The sequence below is a fragment of the Terrapene carolina genome, unplaced genomic scaffold (assembly GCF_002925995.2).
Source record: "Terrapene carolina triunguis isolate 2854851 unplaced genomic scaffold, T_m_triunguis-2.0 Scaffold238, whole genome shotgun sequence".
NCBI classification, from domain to species: domain Eukaryota; kingdom Metazoa; phylum Chordata; order Testudines; family Emydidae; genus Terrapene; species Terrapene triunguis.
In genome coordinates this window covers 3722773-3743808 of record NW_020664589.1, presented here as the reverse complement: position 1 = coordinate 3743808, position 21036 = coordinate 3722773, and the positions used below count along the sequence as shown (strand labels likewise).

Sequence of the window (21036 nt, the reverse complement as noted above, 5' to 3'; positions counted from 1 at the left end):
AGATTTGAAGCAAGGAGGAATTCTGGCAAAAAATGATACCGGGCCCCCAGCTTCCCAGCTCCGCAGGGTGAGCAATGGGACGGGGGGTGGCTATGCAGTCATGGCAGGTTGGGAGGGGCAAGCAAAGCCATCCAGAGTGTGCAGAGAAGGGGGGCAGTAACTGTAGCTCCAGGAGCAGCGAAGAGTTTGTAGCGACACTGCGCACAGTCATCCACGTTAGTCCCCTCCAGACAACCCCTCCCTACAGCCCTGGTGCCGATCAGAGACACTCCCAGGCCCGCTTAGAACCAGTTCTGTCTTTATTTCCAAACAGAAAAACTCATCAGCATGGTCCCGCTGCCAATAACTTTCCCCAACGTTTCAAAGATCACCCGAGACGCCGGATCCTCGGGGGAGTCAGCAGAGTTCCAAGCCAGCGGGACCAGCTCCTTCTCACTTGAGGCTCCGGAGAAAGGGGCTGAGAACTGTAAGGGACCTGGTTTAAGATCACCCCTCAGTGCTCCATTGGGGGGCCTTAACCTCTCAACTCAAGGGTTAATACAAGTGACTAGCAGGCAAAGCAGGGAGGGCTGTTTCCAAAAGGTGCAGGAAGCACCATATGACATTCTTCCTCCTCCACCAAGGAAGCCATGGATCAGTGATTAGAGGCGAACGTCGCAGGCCATCAGGGCAAAGGCCCTGCAGTCAAACACCGAAGGATCATGGCTTATTGCCCACCAGGTACAGAACAGGATAATGCCTGCCCTGTCCGATACAGTTCAGAACAACAACAAAGAATAAACGCCAACGGTGGCCCAACACTGGTGCATGGAGCAACGGCTCCTGGAACATCGTGCAGCGTCGCCCCCACTCAGGGGCCCCAGGACCAGGAGGAAGGGCGCATCAAGTCGGAAATCATCCCCCGCTCCATCATTTTCAGCAGCCACGCCCGCTCCGCGCTGATGTTGTGCGTCACAAACTGCAGAGAGAAGTGCTGTTGGTACGGATCATTTCTTACAGCGCCCAGAATTGTGTGCTAAGCATCGCCCAGCACAGACAGAAAGCAGGACGGACCCACAGCTGGTGTAAATCCGTCTCAATGGAGCGACTCCAATTGAGACAACTGGGGATCTGACCAAAGATCCCTACCCCATGAAATTTACAAGCTAACATCAGTATGGTGCCATGCTTCAAGCACTGGACTGGGAACTAGGTGATCTGGGCTCTATTCCCAGTACTGCCAGTGACTCACTGCATAGCCTTGGGCAAGTCACTTCGTCTCTCTGGTTTTAGTCTCTCCATCCTGTCCGTAAGCTCTTTGGGGCAGGGACTGTCTCTTGCAGTGTGTGTACAGCGCCCACAGAAGACGGGCCCCTTCTCAGTTGCAGGCTCTAGGTCAGTGGTTCTCAAAGCCGGTCCGCCGCTTGTTCGGGGAAAGCCCCTAGCGGGCCAGGATGGTTTGTTTACCTGCCACGTCCGTAGGTTAGGCCGATCGCGGCTCAAACTGGCCGCGGTTCGCCGCTCCAGCCCAATGGCGGCTGCAGGAAGGGCGGCCAGCACATCCCTCGGCCCGCGCCACTTCCCGCAGCCCCCATTGGCCTGGAGCGGCGAACCGCAGCCAGTGGGAGCCGCGATCAGCCGAACCTGCGGACACGGCAGGTAAACAAACCGGCCCGGCCCACCAGGGGCTTTCCCTGAACAAGCGACGGACCAGCTTTGAGAACCACTACTCTAGGTGCCACTGCTATTAATGATATAACTTTAATAAAAGGGGGTAAAAAGGCAGGAGAGAAGGGAAAGAGTCAGGAATGGCAAGGGTTAACAGCACTACGGTAAGGCAATTATGCAGCACGGCAGGGTAAGGGTGATTGGGTTTCTGTATTTTAAACAAATGAATGGCTCATCTGGCTAATTTCTTGCAGGTGGCATGGAAAAAGTGAGACTTAAGCGGGGATTTGCATGAGGTCGGGAAGGTGGCTTTGCAGGCCCCGGTACATGAGCATGAAGATGGGCACTAGGGAGAAGCAGACAAATGAGACAGTGAAGGCAACAGGAGGGGAGACCAGTAGCAAGAGTCCTGTTGATTTCAATGGGCACTGGATTGGGCCCATATTGCCATTCCATATGCTGCACTGGAGTATACAGAGTCTGTGCCTGAAGCCCTCTCGAAGAGCTCCCAGCAGCTACTTCAGACCCAGCCTCTCCCAAGAGGAGTCGCTGTGGGGAATGATGAAGGGGCACTGAGCGTGGGGGAGCTACCAGCTAGTCCAGACCCAGCCTCTCCCAGCGGGTGTCCTCACCAGGAACAGGTTAACATACTGAGGATAATCGTACCAGGCTCTCGTTCAGATGCGCCGGGTCATAGTAGTGTACTGGCGTGGTATTGTCATCCTTGTCAGGGTACCCAAATCCTATGATGTTAACCTCGTGGCAGATATGGAGAGCTAAGTTCAAAGCGATGATTCCGGTGGTGGAATATTTCTGGATAAAAGGATATGACACATTTTCAAATTACATTATGCATTTTGATCTCAACTTTTACCACAGCAGCCCCAAGCAACCTGGCTGCAGTTGGGACCAACTGCCCCCGCCACCCCCAACTTAGCAGAAAAATACCAAGACAGACCGAAGGGCAGTTTACAGGCCTTGCCGTTTCTCTGACAAAACCACAAAGTGCATCTTTTTAAAGTGATGCTGTGCAGAACAGGGCGGCCTGTAGTGAGACCGGGGCCTTTGGAAAAGTCAAATGTTAACCACAGTGGAGAACTGTGAGCTTTTGGAAGGAATCCAGCAGGCACTGCAGGTCTGTACATGCCACTGAGCATGCATGTAATTGGTCCCTGTCGGACTTCTGGGTATGCCTAGTCTGGGTACGTACTCTCTCTGGTTGGCGTGTTAGTGTTGTATTAAATTCGAGCCTGTGCATTAAATTCCAACCTAAAAGTTACAAAAATCCAGCCAGTCATTTGAAGGTAACATTGGCCTTCACAAACAAACACCTGCCCTTAAAAAAATAAATGAGACCAAGCAGAACAGCCACAACGCTCAGCTCAGGAGAAAACGTACCATCCGGTCTCTAAGTACCCACGTAGCACTTTCCGCATGGACAGTAGCACTTGCAGCGAGGATACGTTGTAGCACCCGGGTTTGGGGATCTGGAGACTTGGGTCCCAGTCCCAATCCCAACCCTGGCTAGGAATCACTGCCTGACCTTGGGCAAGTCATTTAGACACTCTTCCCCCTCCGAAAATGGCGATTACAATGCTTCCCTAATTCACAGTGGTGGCTGAATTAATTAATGGCTGCAAAGCGCTTTGAGGATCAGGACAAAAGACAAAGAATGATTATACTTATTAACTGCATAATCCTCAGTGCCCCAATGAGTGGGGAAACTAATGCTACAGAAGGAGTTGGCATCAGAGCCAGGATTAGACTTGAGCTCTCCTGCATACCTCACTGCTTTAAGGGATGCAAACCTAAATTCCTCTCTCCTTGCAGAGGGCCCATCTGATGGGGAAAGAGAACTGAATACACACAGCTTGGCTAAGCATTGACTAAGCTGGGGAGACACTGTTCAGCCTGGCCTGGCAAGGAATGGTGGGATGAAAATAAGAAAGGGAAATTCAGGCTGAATGTCAGTAATATCTGGACACAGACCCAGTGGATGGGGTAGAAACCCCCATCGCCCATTTAGAGCGAGGCCGGCCATGGCAACAGAAATCCCCCTCCATCTCCTTCTGCGACTCTGCTTTGGGCAGCATTGTATTGCGGTGAAGCAGGAAGGCACAGAGTTAAAGGGGGCAAGTAGCACGCTGGAGCTTTCTCCCTGCCAGGCAGTCAGGGCCATACCCCGCCCGTCTTCTTCAGCTGAAGCAATTTGTATGTTGCTTCGTAGGTGACGTAAGGGTGCAGAATCCGCAGGTGAGAGGGATTCCACTTCCATTCACTGGGCGGCCTGCGCCAAAACCCCTCTACGGTCTGTAGGGGAGAGAGAGAGAGAGAGAGAGAGAGAGAGAGAGAGAGAGATTTGGCTCCAGCTGCAATATCCCAGCCTGTTGACTCATTAGGAAGCAGCAGAGCATAGGCGGGCAGGTGGTTAGTACAAATAATAAATGAACACATAACAAGGGCTACCGGAATTAGCACAGAGATCACATAGAGGTAGCAGGCATAAGTAACCTGACAAGACAGGCCAGTACCAACAGGTAACGGGCAAGTGGTTAGTAACTAGGGGGAAGATTTCCAAAGGTGCAAATGAGAGCGAGGCATCCAATTGCCACTGAATTTCAATGGGAATTGGGCGCCTGACTGTCGAAATCCCAGCCTGAATCTACCCTGGTGCTGTCCAGACTCTGCACCCCATGTTCACACTGAGTAACACTTTGCTACAGGATTAGAATCAACCGGACTCTCGGCTGAGTAAAGATGGCAAAGTCTGGTCCCTTCTCCTGCTCCCAATGCCATCAGCCTTCTAGGATTAGGTCCCATGTAGACAGTCTTCCCATTTAATGACGGATGAGTTGAGAGCCAGATTGGACCAGAAGCTTGGGGTCACCCCACTGCTCGTGGCAGGTTGCTTATGTGCACCCCGTGATATGGAAGAGCACAACAGAGCCCTGAAACCTCTTCACTCCCCCTTATCTCATGCCACCTGGCCGAGCACCTCCCGATAGCCCTTTGAGATGCCTCACCTTATTCCTTGTCTGCAGCAGCATCTCCTTCACCCAGGTAAAATCCAGGCCCTTGAACGCAATGAGCACCATCAGCGTTTCATTGTCGTTGTTATCCAGAGGGTTGGGCAGCGCAGACTCGGGGAAGAAGAGCCGGATGCTGGTTTTCTCACCCACATCTTCCTCGTGCTCTTTCACTGGAGCATTGTTTAACCTGAGGGGGGAAAGGCAGCACGCTGAGAGCAGGCCAGAGATGGAGGTTGTCACGGAACAGGTCGTGTGCCACTGCCGGATGGAACCCAGGGCCAGACTTGTTCACATGTGGGGGTTTATTTTACTTTACTACTTCGTTATTTTCAGCACCTCGCAGCCTCAATTGATATCATGGCTCCAGTGTGCTAGGTCAGCTGACTCAGGCTTGCGGGACTCGGGCTGTGGGGCTAAACATTGCAGTCCTAACGGGATTTTTATTGTAGTGTCGCTACAGAAAAGGCCTGCGATTGTGGAGACAGAACTCTGACAACCATGGCATCTGCTTGTGTGTTTGGCCAAGGTCATGAGGCTCCCTGAACGCAGGGGTCAAGGTGGTTATACTCCCCATACAAAAAGAGTTAAGCACGTGTACATCAAGCCATCGGTTCCCCTCTGCGTGTTGGTCCCAGGGAGCATCCGGTACCTGATGACGATGTTGTGCGAGTCAATCACTGCCCCGAGGCCTCGGCCACGAATGGAGTTACTGTTGCCGACCACGACGCACCTTCGGCACCGAAGACTGGACAGAGGAGCCAATGGAATGAATGTGAGGACCTGTTCCTCCCCCTCTAGAGCAATAGCCCCCAGGGCTTGTCTGGCCTACTGATGGGTCTCCCCACGCGACTGCAGGGCAGAGGAAACCTGGAACTCAGCCCGGCACCAGGAGAGTTCGGCTGCTCCTGCTGTGCTCAGATACCAGGAGCGGGGTTGGCATGGTACAGAGCGCTGCCACTCCAACCCCCAGAGCCCCTCTATTAGCTGGTTAGCCCTGCAACACAGGGATGCCGCACTCCGCTCGGCTGGATGTGGGCCATGCCCCAGTGAGAGGAACAAGGCCTGGAGTCTCCCCAGCATGCTAAGAAACCTGTGTGTGGCCTCGGCTAAGCTGGCGGAGGGGCCCGGCAGCAATGGCAAGACAGTCTGTACCGAAAGGGCCACAAGACACTGGTGGGAGAGGGAAGCGCTCCAGTGGCTAACAGCTGCCCCGCAGACGGACCATGCTTCACAGCCAGTAGTGGACTAGCACCGCAGACATCTACACGTACCTCAGTGTGCCCTGAGCTGCCCCGCCCTGGGAGGAGGTAGATGGTGATGGGGGAGGGGAGAGAGAGCAGGGTGTAATAGAAATTACAGGGCGGCAGCTAGTGACCTTTCTGAGGCCCTGGGAGCCAAGGCGGCCCAGAAGGGCAAGTTAGAGGGGCCTGCAGGGAGGGTAGGAGAGGGAGCAGGGTGTCAGCAGAGGGGATGGATCGGAGGGGAGGTAAGAATGGGAGAACTTTAACGAGCCTCAGATACACAGGTTCCAAACCAAGCTGCTAACCCCTTTTTTGAGGTTTCCCCACCACTAACACCCACCATTGTCCCCCCAGCACACAGCCACCAGCCCAGCTCCCCTACCGCTCAATGGACTTTGGCATCCCCTGCTGCGGGAGGAGCTGTAACGTGTGGAACGCATGGAGAACTGGACGGAAAGGAGAAAGAGGTTAAACAATGAGACAAGAACACAAGAACTAGGGGTCACCAAATGAAATGAACAGGCAGCAGGTTTAAAACAAACAAAAGGAAGTATTTCTTCACACAACGCACAGTCAACTTGTGGAACTCCTTGCCAGAGGATGTTGTGAAGGCCAAGACTATAACAGGGTTCAAAAAAGAACTAGATACATTCATGGAGGATAGGTCCATCAATGGCTATTAGCCATGATGGGCAGGGATGGTGTCCCTAGCCTCTCTTTAGCAGAAGCTGGGAATGGGCGACAGGGGTTGGATCACTTGATGATTCCCTGTTCTGTTCATTCCCTCTGGGGCACCTGGCATTGGCCACTGTCGGAAGTCAGGATACTGGGCTAGATGGACCTTTGGTCTGACCCAGTAGGGCCATTCTTATGTTCTTTAACATCTGCCTGGGCCAAGTGATCCCCTCCCGAAGACACGACCCCCTGGTTTCATCCACTCCTCCTCCCGTTTGCTGAATATTCTCTGCCTCCTGTGTATGTCTACACAGAGACTCAGTGCGCGGCACACTGGGGTGTAACTCTACAGCGCAGTAGCCTGCCATGCGCTACGTGGCCGCGTGGACCCTGCTGCCATGCACTAGAATTTCTGCATTGCGCTCTGATCTGCTGCTGTTCCAAACTGCAGGACCCCGAGCGCCCCAGGGAATTCGAATGCGCGGCAGGAGGGTCCATACAGCCACTGTAGATTTACACCCCAGCTTGTCATGCCCTGAGTCTCTGTACAGACAAGGCCTGGGACAGATGGGTGTCAGACTTCTCTATTCATTATACAGTGGGACAGAGATAGACAACACATTGCCCGGCCAAACATGCAGCCCCTTGCCCCAAAGAAACTGTATCGCTGTAACTTTTGCCCTCCCTTCTCCCTATTCCCCGCTGCTGCCTGCGGCTTTCACTCACCATGTCACTGCACCAGGTAGTTGGCAAACTCTTTGGGGCAGGGATCATATTTTGCCTAGGTTTTCCATCAAGTGTCCCAGCACACAAATAATCAGGGCACACGCTGGGACAGTTCAGAACGAAGGGCCCCGATACCAGCCCATTGACTGCAATGGAAGCTTTAACAGTCCAGCCCTCATCAATTCTATTCATGGACCTACTGGCCCCGGACGGAGAATGGAATTAAAGAGTTTCCTCCTTCCTTCCTCTCTGCCGTTCCCCGCGCTCATCCTCCAAGGGCTGTATCCACTCCTCCAGCCTGACCACCTACCCAGGAAATCCTGCGCTTCGGCTCCGAGCAGCCCTGGCATATTTCTATCCTAGCCCCACCCCCGCCTTCCACCTCTCCGCGTGGCTGCGTAATGGAGAGGCTTTTCTGATGCCCCGTGGGCCCCCACAGCCCCGCGAGGTAACCGTGAGCAAAGGGCGTGCTTGGGGAGGGGGAGAACGATACCCGAACTATTCAGTCCGAAGGGAAGCCCGTGGAAGTGGAGAAGGTCGTTTAGTTGTCTCCTGGCAGGGGTGTCATCCTGCCAGAATAACTCCTGGCTGGTCAGGAAAGGTTTCCAGTCAGGCTCGAACCTAGCAAGAGAGAGCCAAGGTGTTAGCACCGCAGCAGGGTCCAGGGAGGAAACGCCAGGCACAGCCTCTACACATGGGCTGAGCAGCCAGGCTCACATAGGGCAGTGGTTCTCAACCAGGGGTAGGCGGACCCCTGGGGGTACACAGAGGTCTTCCGGGGGGTATATCAGCTCTTCTAGGTATGCGCCTCGTTTTACAACAGGCTTCATAAAAAGCTCTAGTGAAGTCAGGACAAAGTAAAATTTCATACAGACACTGACTTGTTTATACGGCTCTGTATACTGTACACTGAGATGCAAGTGCAATATTTATATTCCAGTTGATTTATTTCATAATTATATGGTAAACATCAGAAAGTCAGCAACTCTTCAGGAACAGTGCGCTGTGACACTTTTGTATTGTGATGTCTGGTTTTGTGAGCAAGTCGTTTTTAAATGAGGTGAACCTTGGGGGTACGCAAGACAAATCAGACTCCTGCAAGGGGGACAGGAGTCTGGAAAGGCGGAGAGCCACTGACCTAGGGCACTCGGATGCTTCTGTGCTCACCCCAAGCGCTTCTAGAAAAGGAACCACGTCCCTCCCTGTTAGCCCTGGTTGGTTCCGCCCCACGCCTGCGATGGCGAAATCCTCTCTGAGCTCCCGCACTCCACTTCCCCAATTTACTCCCCTTGCCTTGGCCTGCCTACGTCTTGGAAATGCTGAGTCATCTTTCAATTTCTCTGCCCTGGGGCGGAGGTGAGGTCTGCTTTTCCTCTCGTGGTTCCTCAGTGTGTCTCACCTCTGTTTGTTCACAGCGGTACCAGCACTCGCCGTGGACTAAGCCACATCTCCCTTCCTGTCTGCTGGATTCCCCACACACTGCCTGCCCTGCCCTTCCACATACACTGATCAGAGCGTCAAACCCTCCCTCGCCAACATCCCCAGCACAAATCAAAAGCAACTAACAAACCTGCCAAGAATGGGCTTTCTCCATGCAAAGCGCTTCCTGCAAATGTTGATGTCCTTCCTGTGAAAGAGACACGCCTCATTTAGTCACAGTCCTTCCTACTGCCTCCACCCCCTCTCTTGTCCATCATGAGTCTGCTCCAGAACTGTCCATTAGCACACCCCACTGGCTCCCTCTCCACGACCTGCCAGGGATCCCAAACTATGGGACGCTTTTAGGTTTAGAATCGAATCCTTCCATGATTTTTTTCCCCTGCTACTTTTCTCTTCCTTTCCTCTCCTTCCACCCCATTCCTCCTGCCACACAGTTCAGACCATCTCCTCGCCAGGTGGAGCACGGCTCTCCCAAACTCCCTAGGGTTCCCCACGCCCCACCGCTCGCTATACAGGTGAGGTGTGTTTCTGGCTACTGAGCTCCCTCTAGGAGCCTAAAGCCACGCAGATCGCGCCTGGGGAAGCAGGGTGACTTACTCAAAGGGAAAGTCAGGCATCATCCTCCCGCAGTACTGGACAACTTGCACACTGAGCACTGTCGAAGGAAACGGACACAAGACGGACACGTTGAAACAGGGAAGCAATGACCTCCGCCTGGCAGCAGCACCACAGGTGGGCCCACCTACTGCCCGGCTCCCCAAAACGCACATCGGACTGGTGTGAGTTTCAACCACGTATGGCTGAAGACCTGCCGATACTGTTCCAGAGCAGGGGAGCCCCCGAGTGGCTAGATCAGAACTAGTCCCTCACCAGCCAGGACTTTCTGTTAATAATCCCTCGTATTGCTACAGTAATTTCCACCCCAGGCCCTCGCTGCGCATTGCAAACATTGCTGCCCGCAGCAGCCCCGCAGGGTAGGTATTATTCCCCCATCTGTAAAATGGCAACATAGCGGCACAGCGAGGTGAAGTGACTTGTCAAAGCCCTTCACTGAGTTAGCAGCAGAACCAGAAAGGAGACGACCCATGAGCCCTGACTCCCAGCCCCCTGCTTTAAGTCACAGACTCCATTCCAGGGCCAGGAACAGAACCCCGGAGTGCCGATTCTCAGCCCCCTCCCCACTCCAACCACGGGGCACTACAGAGAGCAGCACTGATACATCCGCAACCCTGAGTGCGCCCTCTGCTGGGCACAGTTGGCAAGGGTTCATTTACGCTGAGCCCAGCTCTCTCTCTCTCATTGTCTCTTCAAGGGCCTTGTATCTGCACCGATTAGGGGATGCAGAGAGCAGGCTCCTTCCAACCTCTCATGTTTCTATTACAGGGAGTCATTGGTCCCCCCCAGCACATCCACCAGCAGGACCTGGAAAGAACCCAAACAGCTACAAAACCTGCCCCAAAAATGTGGGTGCAAAACAGAGGAGCGCAGAACAGAGAAAAAATCATCTTTTTGTTCTTTCTTTGTACAGCGCCTAGCACAGTGGGGCTCTGGTCCATCCCTGGGGCCCCTAGTTACTATGGTAATGCAAATAATAAATAATAATGTTCCACCTGCTTGCAAGCCAGTGTCCCTGCCAGGGAAAACCACGGGCCCAGACCTACATTCCTTGTGCACCACTGAAATCAGTAGGAGTTTGGGGGGAGAAAGACAGACAGGATTGGCCCCTGTACATAGATGGGTAGAAAAGGCATTAACACCAAAAGAACGTTAGACATCTTGTCTCCTTTGCGTTGCTTTTCTTCTTGGAGCTCCACTCCACGTGGGCAGTAAAACCCAGGCATTTCGTACGTTTATTGCAGTAGTGCCCAGGAATCAGCCAAGATGGGGACTCCACTGCGCTAGGTGCTGTACAAACGCAGAATGATAACTGAGCTGTCCCTTCTCTGTGCTTCCAGGTGCACGAAGCTGCCGATAGAGGGGAAAGCAGCCAGTCCGCCCCCTCCAAGGGCAGGATTCAGGCTCAGGTGTGAGGGGTATCTGATACTGCACTGGAGCATGGCCAGAAACAAGGAGACATGGAGGTTACAACCCTGAAGAGTTGGGGGTAGGGACTGGGATTGGGGGGCGGGGAATTCCCCTCATCTCATCTCGTCTCCTCCATTAAAGGTATCAGTGCAAGCACTAGCACTTGTTCACACACCAGCTGGGGAGGGGAAAGCGAATCAAGCCTCCCCGTTGTCTCCCATCCATCAGCAGGGAAGGAGGGGGCACATCCCCTAAGTAGGAAGGATGGGGGAGCAGAAGAGGTGAAGGAGGGCAGCCACAAGAGGGATCCAATGAAGGGGGACAGACACAGCTGTCCTGGCCCCCTCAACACAGCCGTTCCCAGCCCCATCGGAAGGCAAGGGACACAAACACAACCTTATATCACCCTCTTTCCAGCCCTGGGTGGAGAAGGGGAAATTGCCTGTAATATTTTTACGGACAATACGTGTGACTCGGTTTACCTATGGAGTATAAATGGGGAGCGAGGCATAGCTGGATATCACAAAGGCAAGAGGCCCGTCCAGGTTGGAACCAGATACGTCCGGCTGGAATCCACCCATATGCGTGGAAGGTCCTGCAGAGGCAGCGGCAGCTTCAGCCACCGAAAATTCCCTTTGCACGCCTGGCAGCCCGCGAGAGTGCGCACAGCATGGCTGCGGCTGGACACAAAGGAGCGAGGTGTTTTAAGGCTGCTGCTGCAGTAAAGACAGAGACTCTGAGCCAGCGAGAGGGCGAGCGAGCCGAGATGGATTCTAGGAGAGCGCGGAACATTGTGTATAGGCAGAAGCAGCTGTTCCACACTGCCATGGGCTTGGCTTCCCCATGCTTGTTGACCTGAGCGTGCGCCGATGCTGTATTCCGATGCTGCACTGCCTCACTGCGAACACGCTCTGGGTGCATGGCTCCCTGAAGGCGTAGCAGTCTCTGCAGGGGTCTGAACTCATTTGGACTCGCTGTAGGAGCACTCAATGAGAAACAGGTGGCGCAGGAGCCCAAAGGCCCAGGCTCAGGTCCACGGGACTGCGTGGCTCCCCCTTGTAAAAAGCTGACCCTAGGGCCTGGCAAACATTAACTGTGCTCCCAAAGGGACCTAAGGAAGGTGGGAGAGCAGGACACCGAGTGGCAGCATCTCCCAGGTGCCTGCCAGCCCCCAATACTCCACCTCTGCCTCCAGAGGTAGCTCCAGAACAGGTGAGATCTAATGGGGAAAGCCGCACCCAGCCAGCCGGCCTCTGTGTTTGTAACAGACTCTGCCGGCTCCCCTGCGGTTTGCTGCGTACCCAGAATAGGATATCAACCTGCAGTGGACCTGGCCGCTTCTCGCCTTCTGTTGGAGCCCCTGGTTCTCTTGTTAGCTCAGCACTGCCATAGAGTCTGAAGTTACCAAGAGACGTGTCGTCCCCAGCAGAACACCCCTGCCCCCATCAAGCCAGGCCTAGGGGAACTGAGCAGCACACGGAGAGATGCCAGGGAAAAGGCCTAGCAAACACATTTCATGGTCACGGGCCTTGCTGTTCGATCGTGGTGGCCAAGAGTCAGTTGCATTTGTAAGAGTGGGTAGCAAAGACACTAAGGCCATCTCTGGAGGATGTCGCCAGGGGGCTGTTGTTACATCAGCTCAGCAGGAGCAAATGGCCCAGCGCAGGTGTTCCCCGGCTGACAGGCTAATTTGGAGTGTTTAGCGCCCAGCTTTAGGGCTGGTCTACACTGGAGGGGGGGTCGATGTAAGATACGCAACTTCAGTTACGGGAATAGCGTAGCTGAAGTCGACATATCTTATTTCAACTTACCTCGGGTCCTCACGGCGCGGGATCGACGGCCGCGGCTCCCCCGTTGACTCCGCTACCGCCACCCACCCTGGTGGAGTTCCGGAATCGACGGGGAGCGAGTTCGGGGTTCGATATATCGCATCTAGATGAGACGCGATATATCGATCCCCGATAGATCGATTACTACCCGCCGATTCGGCGGGTAGTCTGGACGTATCCTTAGACACCCAGGGCCTGATTTCAGGAAGAGCAGCTGAAGTCCATTGGGGAGATAGCGGGACATCACAGAGGCACTCAGCTACCTCAGTAGGGAAACCAGAACAGAGTATGGGCTCAATGCTCCTAAAACTCAGGCTCTGGAGTGGCGGGTGTGTGCAAATAAAGATGGGCACCAAAACCCACAAGCCATTTGGGGAGAACTTGTCTATAAGGCTGCATGTGTGTCACAACCATGACTTCCACATGCGAAATCCACATGAAATCTTGGTCCCGTTGAAGTCAATGAGAATTTTGCCACTGATTTCAGTGAGGCCACGATTTCACCCATGACTTTCACAGATCTTACGTGTAAAAACATCGAGATCTTTGACAACCCAGCCAGCCTTCTGCTGAGCAGAATTCCTCCAGGAATCTTTACAAAGCTGGCTGTAAATCATCTCCAAATGAGTCAAGTGGAATATGGATTTTCATATTTAAAAAAAAAAAACAATTTGTTAAGCACAATTTTGATTGTAAAACAAAAGATTTTAATTTGACTTTTCTCAAAAAGCCCCATATCAAACAACGCAACAGTCATTAAACTACTGTGCACCAGGAGGACTTCTTTAAACTGAAGGTCTGATGGATTCATTTTTAGCCCGGAAGCTGCAATGATTTTCCCAAGACAAACAACCAGCCTTTCTAGTGAAAATAGGATTGCCTTAGTTTGTGGAAAGGGTTCACAAGCACTGGTCCTCCTGGTGGATTTCACTGGACCACCCACCCATCCACTAAGGTGACCAGATATCCTGATTTTATATGGACAGTCACGATATTCGGGGCTTTGTCTCACGTAGGCGCCTACTATCCCCCACCCCGTCCTGATTTTTCACACTTGCTGTCTGGTCACCCTACTTTCCACCCACACACATACACATTCTAACTCTAACCCTGCAGAAAGCTGCTCATGAGTACAGGGGTCTACTGAACAGAGCTCATGCTACTGCACGGCCTAAGCTGCTGTTTTCAGGTACTTACAATTTTGAAAAAGTTACAACTTGGACTGAAATTATCCACATTCCTTCACAGCACAAAGGTAACATGTTGAGAGGAGAATACAGTGAAATGCCACCTGATTGTTTTGCGCGAAGTGTGGGAAACAATACAGAAGATTTTCACATTTAAAAAAAAAAACTCAGAAGCTTTTCTTCCCCACCACACAGGCAAATACAGCTCAAGTGACTCAATTTTCTAAAAATAACCTAGATCCGAGTATATACACAGTCTTGCCCAAGAACTGCAGCCTTACCAGGTTCAGTGCTTACAACTGGGAGTAGTTCCATTGAGGAAAGCGTCATTGCTCGCAGTAGTAAATGCTAGGAAGTCTTTGCAAAATGGGGTGCTTGGTTTGGAAAAGCACGACTGGCTGAGAAATATGCAGGCGTAAACTTGACTAGCAGCACGTTAGGGCCACACGGCTGAGACCGGTTTCACCCCGGGAGAACTAACCCATGCAAGTGTCCCCCTGAAGTCACAGGATTCATGGGAGTAAATGGTCCCCAGTGTGGGTATGTTTCAGAGTAGCAGCCGTGTTAGTCTGTATCCGCAAAAAGAACAGGAGTACTTGTGGCACGTTAGAGACTAACAAATTTATTAGAGCATAAGCTTTCGTGGGCTACAACCCACTCCAGCCCTTGGCCCAGACCATGGCAAAGGGCTGGTGCACACTGCACCATTCTCCATCCCGTCCGACATCTTTGGGCCTCATTCTCCGCATACTCATTCCCATTGCGCTGCCGTAAACCCTGTGTGAGCCAGAGGAACCTCAGGCCTGTTCTACTTAACCAGGAGTAGAGGTGGTTCCACAAATCTCACAGACATCGAACTTTCTGAAGCTATTTAGCTCTGCACATAGCGGATCTATGTAACCACATTTCCTGTTACCATTACCATGCTCCAACCGCCCTCGTCCCTTCTACCCCCTTCGCCACACTCAGTTGTTGGGTCCTGTCTATTTAAAGTGCAAGCTCTTCAGGGCACGGGCTGTCTCTCACTATATAGCGCCCAGCACGGTGGGGCTTTGATCCTGGTGACCATGTGCCAATAACAAGTGGGGCTGGGGACGGGATGGCAGGACTCGGCACGAGATCAAGCTCTCTTACCCACACTCAGGAGAAGCATCAGCACTCTCCACAGCTTCTTGAGAAAGACCAAGGCGAATCTGCACTGCGATCTGGAGCACACGAGTCCCTCAAGATTCATATCGGCGGCTCCTGAATTCCCGGCCTGCAAAGAAAACCAACAGAGGTGACCCATCAATTCATCAATCAAAAGGACTGGTGAACCGCAACATTAGACTTTGCACAGAACGGTAGGCAGGGGTCCTTCTCAAGCGCCCGTGGGACTGCTGCCTGTGTTTGCCCTGGCTACATTGACCCGGCATTCCGGGTAATGTCTAGCACGAGTCTCTGGGACACGCCTCACTGCTTCATCCCCTGCTGAGATTCCCCAAGTAAATGGAAGAAAGGCCGTGTCGAAAGACTCATCCACCTCCCTTTTGCTTTGGGCTGTTCCATGCATGCCGGGCAAGGGGAGGGTGGATTGGAAGGAGATGTTGTTTTTAACAGTTACCCTAAAACGACACAGTGAAAGGGAACGTCACCATCAGGAGTAACCTAAACGCTGCCAAGAGGTGAATTTTTCTCCCCATGGCCCCAAAGCTTGCTCCGCCGATGATAATACTACTTCCCTCCAAAGAGCAGAGGGCATGGCGCCTTTGCCTGCAAAGCAAGGCAGTTCTGTGAGCAAGCCGCAGAGTTTGCAGCGTTTAGGCCTCTGAGCTTGACTGACAGCCTTAATTATACGGGGACCGCGATGCGGCTGGAGCAGACGCGCGCGAGCTCAGGCCGGTAAAGCCGGAATAATGCACTCCCTCTCTTTAAGGGACAGCGCAGGAAGGAAGAGCTCCGCTTCCTCCATCTGACGGCGATCACCTAATTAGCCCCGTTGAGCAGGTGATACAAACTCAAGCACAGCAGGAGAAAGTGGCAGCCTGTAACGGTGCCTTAAATTCACCCCCCACACACACACTCGGCGTCTGGAACCGGGCCTCGCGAGGCTGATTTTCTGGGGCAAAACCAGCCCTTCCAAAGCTGCCCATTGGCCAACGAAAAGACTCTCCAGCTGTGCTGGCATCTGCTGCTCTCCCAGGCCCTGCTCGGGGGATTAGCACCTTGGCGGTGGTTACCTTAGGAGCGAGGGCATCGGTGCTCCCCCTCCCCAGGCAGCCTGGGGTTCGCACTGCAGGAGTAGGGCAGAGCTGACTGTCTCAGCCTATTGCATTGTTCCTGCCAGACAGGCGTCCGTCTGGTCCAGGTGCAGGGGCGGCGTTTGCTTCGGAAGGCGTCAGGGAGAGGTAATCGTTTCAAGGAGGAAGGTTAAGTGCCTCCTTGCCAGGAGTCTGAGATGTATCATGTGAGCGGGATGGGCAAACAGCCCCCAGCAAACTGATTTGAATTGTGCTCCTGCAGCTCGGCTCTGGTTAAGGGCTGCTCCGAATTGACTGAGCATCTGTGTTTCTTTATCAGTCAGTCACAGATCAAAGTTGCTCATTTAAAAAAAATAAGGGGAGGGAGTGGGAGAAATCAACCAACCAAACTGGGATCTTCCCTTCTCCTGGATCATCGCCAGGGGCTGGAGACCAGACTGTGCGTCACTGCCCTCAAATTAAGCCCCTGATGACACCTGTGCAGCGCCATCACCTGCACGGGGTTTGCAGACGTATAACTGGTACCCAGGTCTGTCGACGCGGCACGGACTGGACTAATCTCCATCTCACTCGCCTGCAGCTGCGTGCGTTCTGCAGGGCGAAGCGCCGACGAAAGGTATCTGTCTGTCACTACAGTCAGCAGGCAGAACGCTGAGTAAGGAGATTCCTCTTGCCCTTCGCTCTCTCACACCCCCTCTCAGAGCAGCCTCTAGCTCCAAAGTCTGGCTACGCAGACCCTGCCTAGCAGCAGTGCCCTGACTCTCCCCAGCCCAGAACTATCCTGGGGGACTCTGACCCTGCTGAATCTCCCTGCTGGGTGCCAGGTGCTGCTACGGTCCACAGCTTATGCTCCAGGAGCCTGTCCGGTACTAAGACAAACCGGATGTGGCTTTGCCCTGTATCAGACCGGGGACACCATACTGAATAGTGCGCCACTCTGCCGATGTGATCTTGCACATACCGTGCATGCGAGGTCACGCTGGTGGGGACAGGGCAGGGAGCTCTTCAAAACGGCCTCCCACCTGAAGTACCGGAACGGCCGGTATGCCAGGTACGGTATGCCAGGTACTTGGGAGGGCCACCCTGCCTCCACCAGTGCCAGAGCATCCATACTGCTTCTTTCACACACTAGCTCGAGCTCTGCTAGTGCGAGTCTGTCTCCCTAGGCTTGCTTCCGGCTGCCGTGTAGACACACCCTACGTGAGCCCGTCTGAGATCCGCCCAACTGGCCTTGGACCCCACTGGAGCCCGGCCTCTCTCCTTCCTCCCTGCAGTGACAGAAAGAGGGGATGGATTCACTGGGGGAAGGCATCTAATTTCCCATCTACGCTGGCCTAAAGGGGGCCCCCTCCCCAGCCCCGTGCAGAGGGCCGTGGTTTTGGGGTCCTGGTCACTCTCGGGGGAAGAGAGCTGCTGGGGTTTTCAACCCCTCCCCCTGGGTCAGCTCCTCTCCCCGGCTCTGCCGGATGGGTTCTTCTCACAGCAACTGGCCTGGGAACTGGGGAGAGGGATGGGGGTTGCCCACTGGGTCCTCATGGCAATGTGGCCATGGCTGATTGAAGATGGTCTGCCACGTGTTGGGTGGGGAGGGGCAGTGACATTAAAACTGTTTGTTGCCTTGCCCACCCTTCCTTATTCACCCTACATATTCCCCCTTTACAAGGAATAATAATAATAATAATTACGGTACAGCCTAGGAGCCCGAGTCATGGACCAGGGCCCCATGGTGCTAGGTGCTGTACAAACCCAGAACAAAGACGGTCCCTGCCCCAAAGGACTTACAATCTAAGCACAGCTAGCTGTGGCGCCTTGTAGCACCCTAATGATTCCTCTCCCTCCTGCTTGTTCAAACCCATCCAATCTCTGCTGGCCATTACGGTCCCATCGCCGCCTTGACCCTGCAAGGAGCTGCTTTCAGGATGCTCCCCCTGCCCCGCCGCACCCGTGTGGAGCATCACTACCCTATAAGGGGCTCTGCACAGGCACAGGGGGCTGTGCCACAGGGAACTCCTTGCAGGATCGGGGGCTAGCTGCTTTCATCTTCCCTCAAGCCAATGCCTTCACCCCCTCCCATCCGCCTCAGTCTGATCGGTTTTGTTGCCATTCCGGTTAGGGGATACGTTCCCAGCAATGCCGTGCTCAGATCTGAATACACCATTCCCCGCTCTCTGTAGAAAGAGGCCTCTGCGACTCAAAGCCTTACTGAGCTCTCTAGCAATACAGTACGACAGCACACTCAGACCTCAGTCCCACACTCGGTGACTTCAACACATTAATGGCTCCACAGAACATGGAGGTCAGACAGGGCAAGAAGAAGTCTTTCCTGGCTTCAGAGAAATGCAGTCGAGCTTCATAGCTCTCAAGAAGCGAGGTGTTCAGCACAGGCTGCTTCCTAGTATGTAGCAAAAACAGTTTTAAAAAGGAAAAAAAAAAATCAAGCAAGCTACCGCCTGTCTGTCTGTCTCTTTCTCCAGCGCTCCACCAGCAGGTGCTGGGCCCAGGTTTATTTTCATAGAGGCGTTTTCATTTTTGTTTGTTTGTTTTTTTCCTCCCTTTTAATTAAAGTATTTGTCGCCGCAGCAGGAAATGTAAACTGTACAGCAGCCCATATAGACATATATATATTTTAAAAAGAGAGAGAGAAATAATTTAGCAAAAGCAATTATCTTCAAACATACACAGAAGGCACCTTCCGCCCTCACCCCAGAAACCACCACAAACAAAACCAAAAAGACTGTCCCCCCTTTTTTTTTTAATTCCATGTATATGGATTGAGGACCAGATTTTGCAGAGCTCAGCTGTTCCCATTTAGGCATCAAAAAAGTGGCCCGTTTTTCCTCACGAGCCCAGAAGGTGCTGGGTGCCCAGTAAAGCTAGATTTGGACAAAAATTTTCAGGAGAAACACTTTTTTGGCGAACAATGCAAGTTGGCAACACCACAACATTTTGCAAATTCGTGTCAGTTTCACCAAATTATTCAGGGAGCGGAAAAAATCCCCCCCCCCCCCCCCAAAAAAAGTTGAAATGTTTTGAAATTTTGGTTCCCTTTTTGTTTTGATACTTCCTTTAATTTTGTTTAAAAAGTTCAAAAACATTAAAAAAAAAAAAGCTCAAAATCTAAATGAACTGTTCCGTTCAACCGGAATTTTTATCCTCACGATTTTTTGGAATTGCTGGTGAAATGAAAAGTCTGTGATTCACACAGTTCTAGTACTGGACGCTGTAGAAAACCTGGCCCAGGTTTAAGTGGTTCAATGCAAGCCGAGCGCTCTTAAAAATCTGGTTCTAATTGTGGGGGCCGAGTCCTTGCAAACCTGGCCCTAAGCACAGAGCAGCGAAATCAGCCCGAAAGAACAGTCATCGGGTGTTCCTTATTTAGAAAGGTCCTTATTCCTTAGACTGGACCTTTGGCCCACTGAAGTCTCTGCACTGACTTCAGTGGGGTTTGGATTGGGCCTTCTCTCTAACCGTTAGGCTCAAGCTGTCTAGGTTTCCCTTGGAACGCACATTTTCTCGGAAATAAGGGTCTCTGACACGCTGTTCGCACTGCAGCCACCCAAAGATGCTTTCAACTGCCACTGGGGAGCTTCCTAATTCTTCCTGGTTTGCATTGCAACAGAGCCCAGAGGTCCCACTCAGACTGGGGGCTCGGTTGTGCCCGGTGCTGCACGCGCACACAGGAAGGCACGTCCTGGCCTCGATGAGCTTGCAGTCCTGATGGGAGTCTGATACATCTCCACAGCGGTATCTCAGAGGCCCGCTGTGCCAGACAAGGAGGAGACAAACTGGCCAGAGTCTGGCACTTAGAACATGTCGCTCAATTTCAGCCAAGGGCCAGGACGCGAGGACCATCAGCCCCAGGGGCAGGCACGAGGCGGGGCAAGCAGAAGCACGGGCCCCCAAATAATCGGAGGGGGCACAGAGCTCCTCCGGTCCTGGGGCAGCGGCAAGAGAGCCCCAGGCCAAGGCAGGGAGAGAGAGAGCGCTCCCCTGGCCCCGGGGCTGCAGCGGGGGCCCAGAGCTTTTCCGGGATCAGCTCTCTCTCTCTCCCCGCCGCAGCCCCGGGGCTGGAGGCGCTCTGTGACCCCGTCACAGCCAAGTACTTGTGGCTACATGTAATCCGATGGCTCCACAGCACGTGGATTTTCATGGAAATGGTGAGTGTACTGCTGCTTATTTCTATGCATATGAGGTATGTGTTGATATGGTTTCATGTGTATAATGTGCCCCTCCAAAAGCAGTCAACTCTGAATTCCTGTGCACGCCCCTGATCAGCTGTGTATCCTACTGCCACAGGGGAGGAGGGAGCCAGAGACAACAGCCTTCTCTCTAAAGCATGGGCCCCCACCAGCCCCCCAAGCGTTTACCTTTTCGCCACTGGGTGGCTCCACTGCGGTGGAACTCTCTCTGCAGACCACTCAGGCATTTCGGCGAGTGCAGAACATGACGGCCAGGCTAGTTAATGGCACAGTTCATACAGAGCCTGTTACCCCTCCTCTCCGTGCAGCACAATGGCTCCCAGTTCAGGTCCAGGTGCGAGGCAAAGTGTCTACACAGGCCGATAGGACCGAGCCTTCATGGCGTGGCGTCCTGTCTGGATGCCTGCCTCTCTTCATGGGCCAGCCCAGCAGCTCGGATCAGATTGATGGCTCTAGACTAGTCTGTCTCCGGACCACAGGACGCTTTGTGGAAGGCTCCCAGTGCTGGCTGGAGTGATTTGCTCATGGCGAAACCCTGGGCGAATCACCGTCCCACTCTGTGCCTCAGTTTCCCCATCAGCGAAATGGCCATAAGAATGATATCCTGCCTAGCTCAACTAATGGCTGGAAACTTACTTTGACATCCCCGGGGATGAGGTGCTATTCTGATTCACAGCCAGCCTATCAAAAATCCCAGTGCCTGAGGTTGTGTGCTGCTCACCATTGTCAAGCTGGAGAAAGAGCGAAAAAAATCTTTATGGTCTTTTAGCCGTAACTGAGTAGGTGAGGTTCACTGGG

General features: G+C 53.2%; 1 protein-coding gene across 1 annotated transcript; it reads right to left on the bottom strand.

The window, feature by feature from the left end:
* Positions 1 to 850: 850 nt before the first annotated feature.
* LOC112105164 (CMP-N-acetylneuraminate-beta-galactosamide-alpha-2,3-sialyltransferase 4-like) lies at positions 851 to 15033 on the bottom strand. The gene is made up of 10 exons (XM_024197841.1): positions 14934 to 15033; positions 9356 to 9413; positions 8889 to 8945; positions 7812 to 7939; positions 6300 to 6363; positions 5326 to 5421; positions 4671 to 4863; positions 3829 to 3957; positions 2314 to 2460; positions 851 to 958 (listed from the first exon to the last, which is right to left on the bottom strand). Exons 1-10 carry the CDS (start codon positions 15031 to 15033, stop codon positions 851 to 853), a joined length of 1080 nt encoding a protein of 359 aa, XP_024053609.1.
* Positions 15034 to 21036: the final 6003 nt, after the last annotated feature.

Excerpts from the sequence above, each read along its gene's own strand:
- LOC112105164 (XM_024197841.1), bottom strand. The coding sequence starts at position 15,033 with ATGAATCTTGAGGGACTCGTGTGCTCCAGATCGCAGTGCAGATTCGCC. Across the intron at positions 6,364-7,811 it reads CTTCGGACTGAATAGTTCGG|TTCTCCATGCGTTCCACACG; the intron begins GTATCGTTCTCC and ends CTTTCCGTCCAG. Across the intron at positions 959-2,313 it reads CGCATCTGAACGAGAGCCTG|TTTGTGACGCACAACATCAG; the intron begins GTACGATTATCC and ends TTCTCTCTGCAG.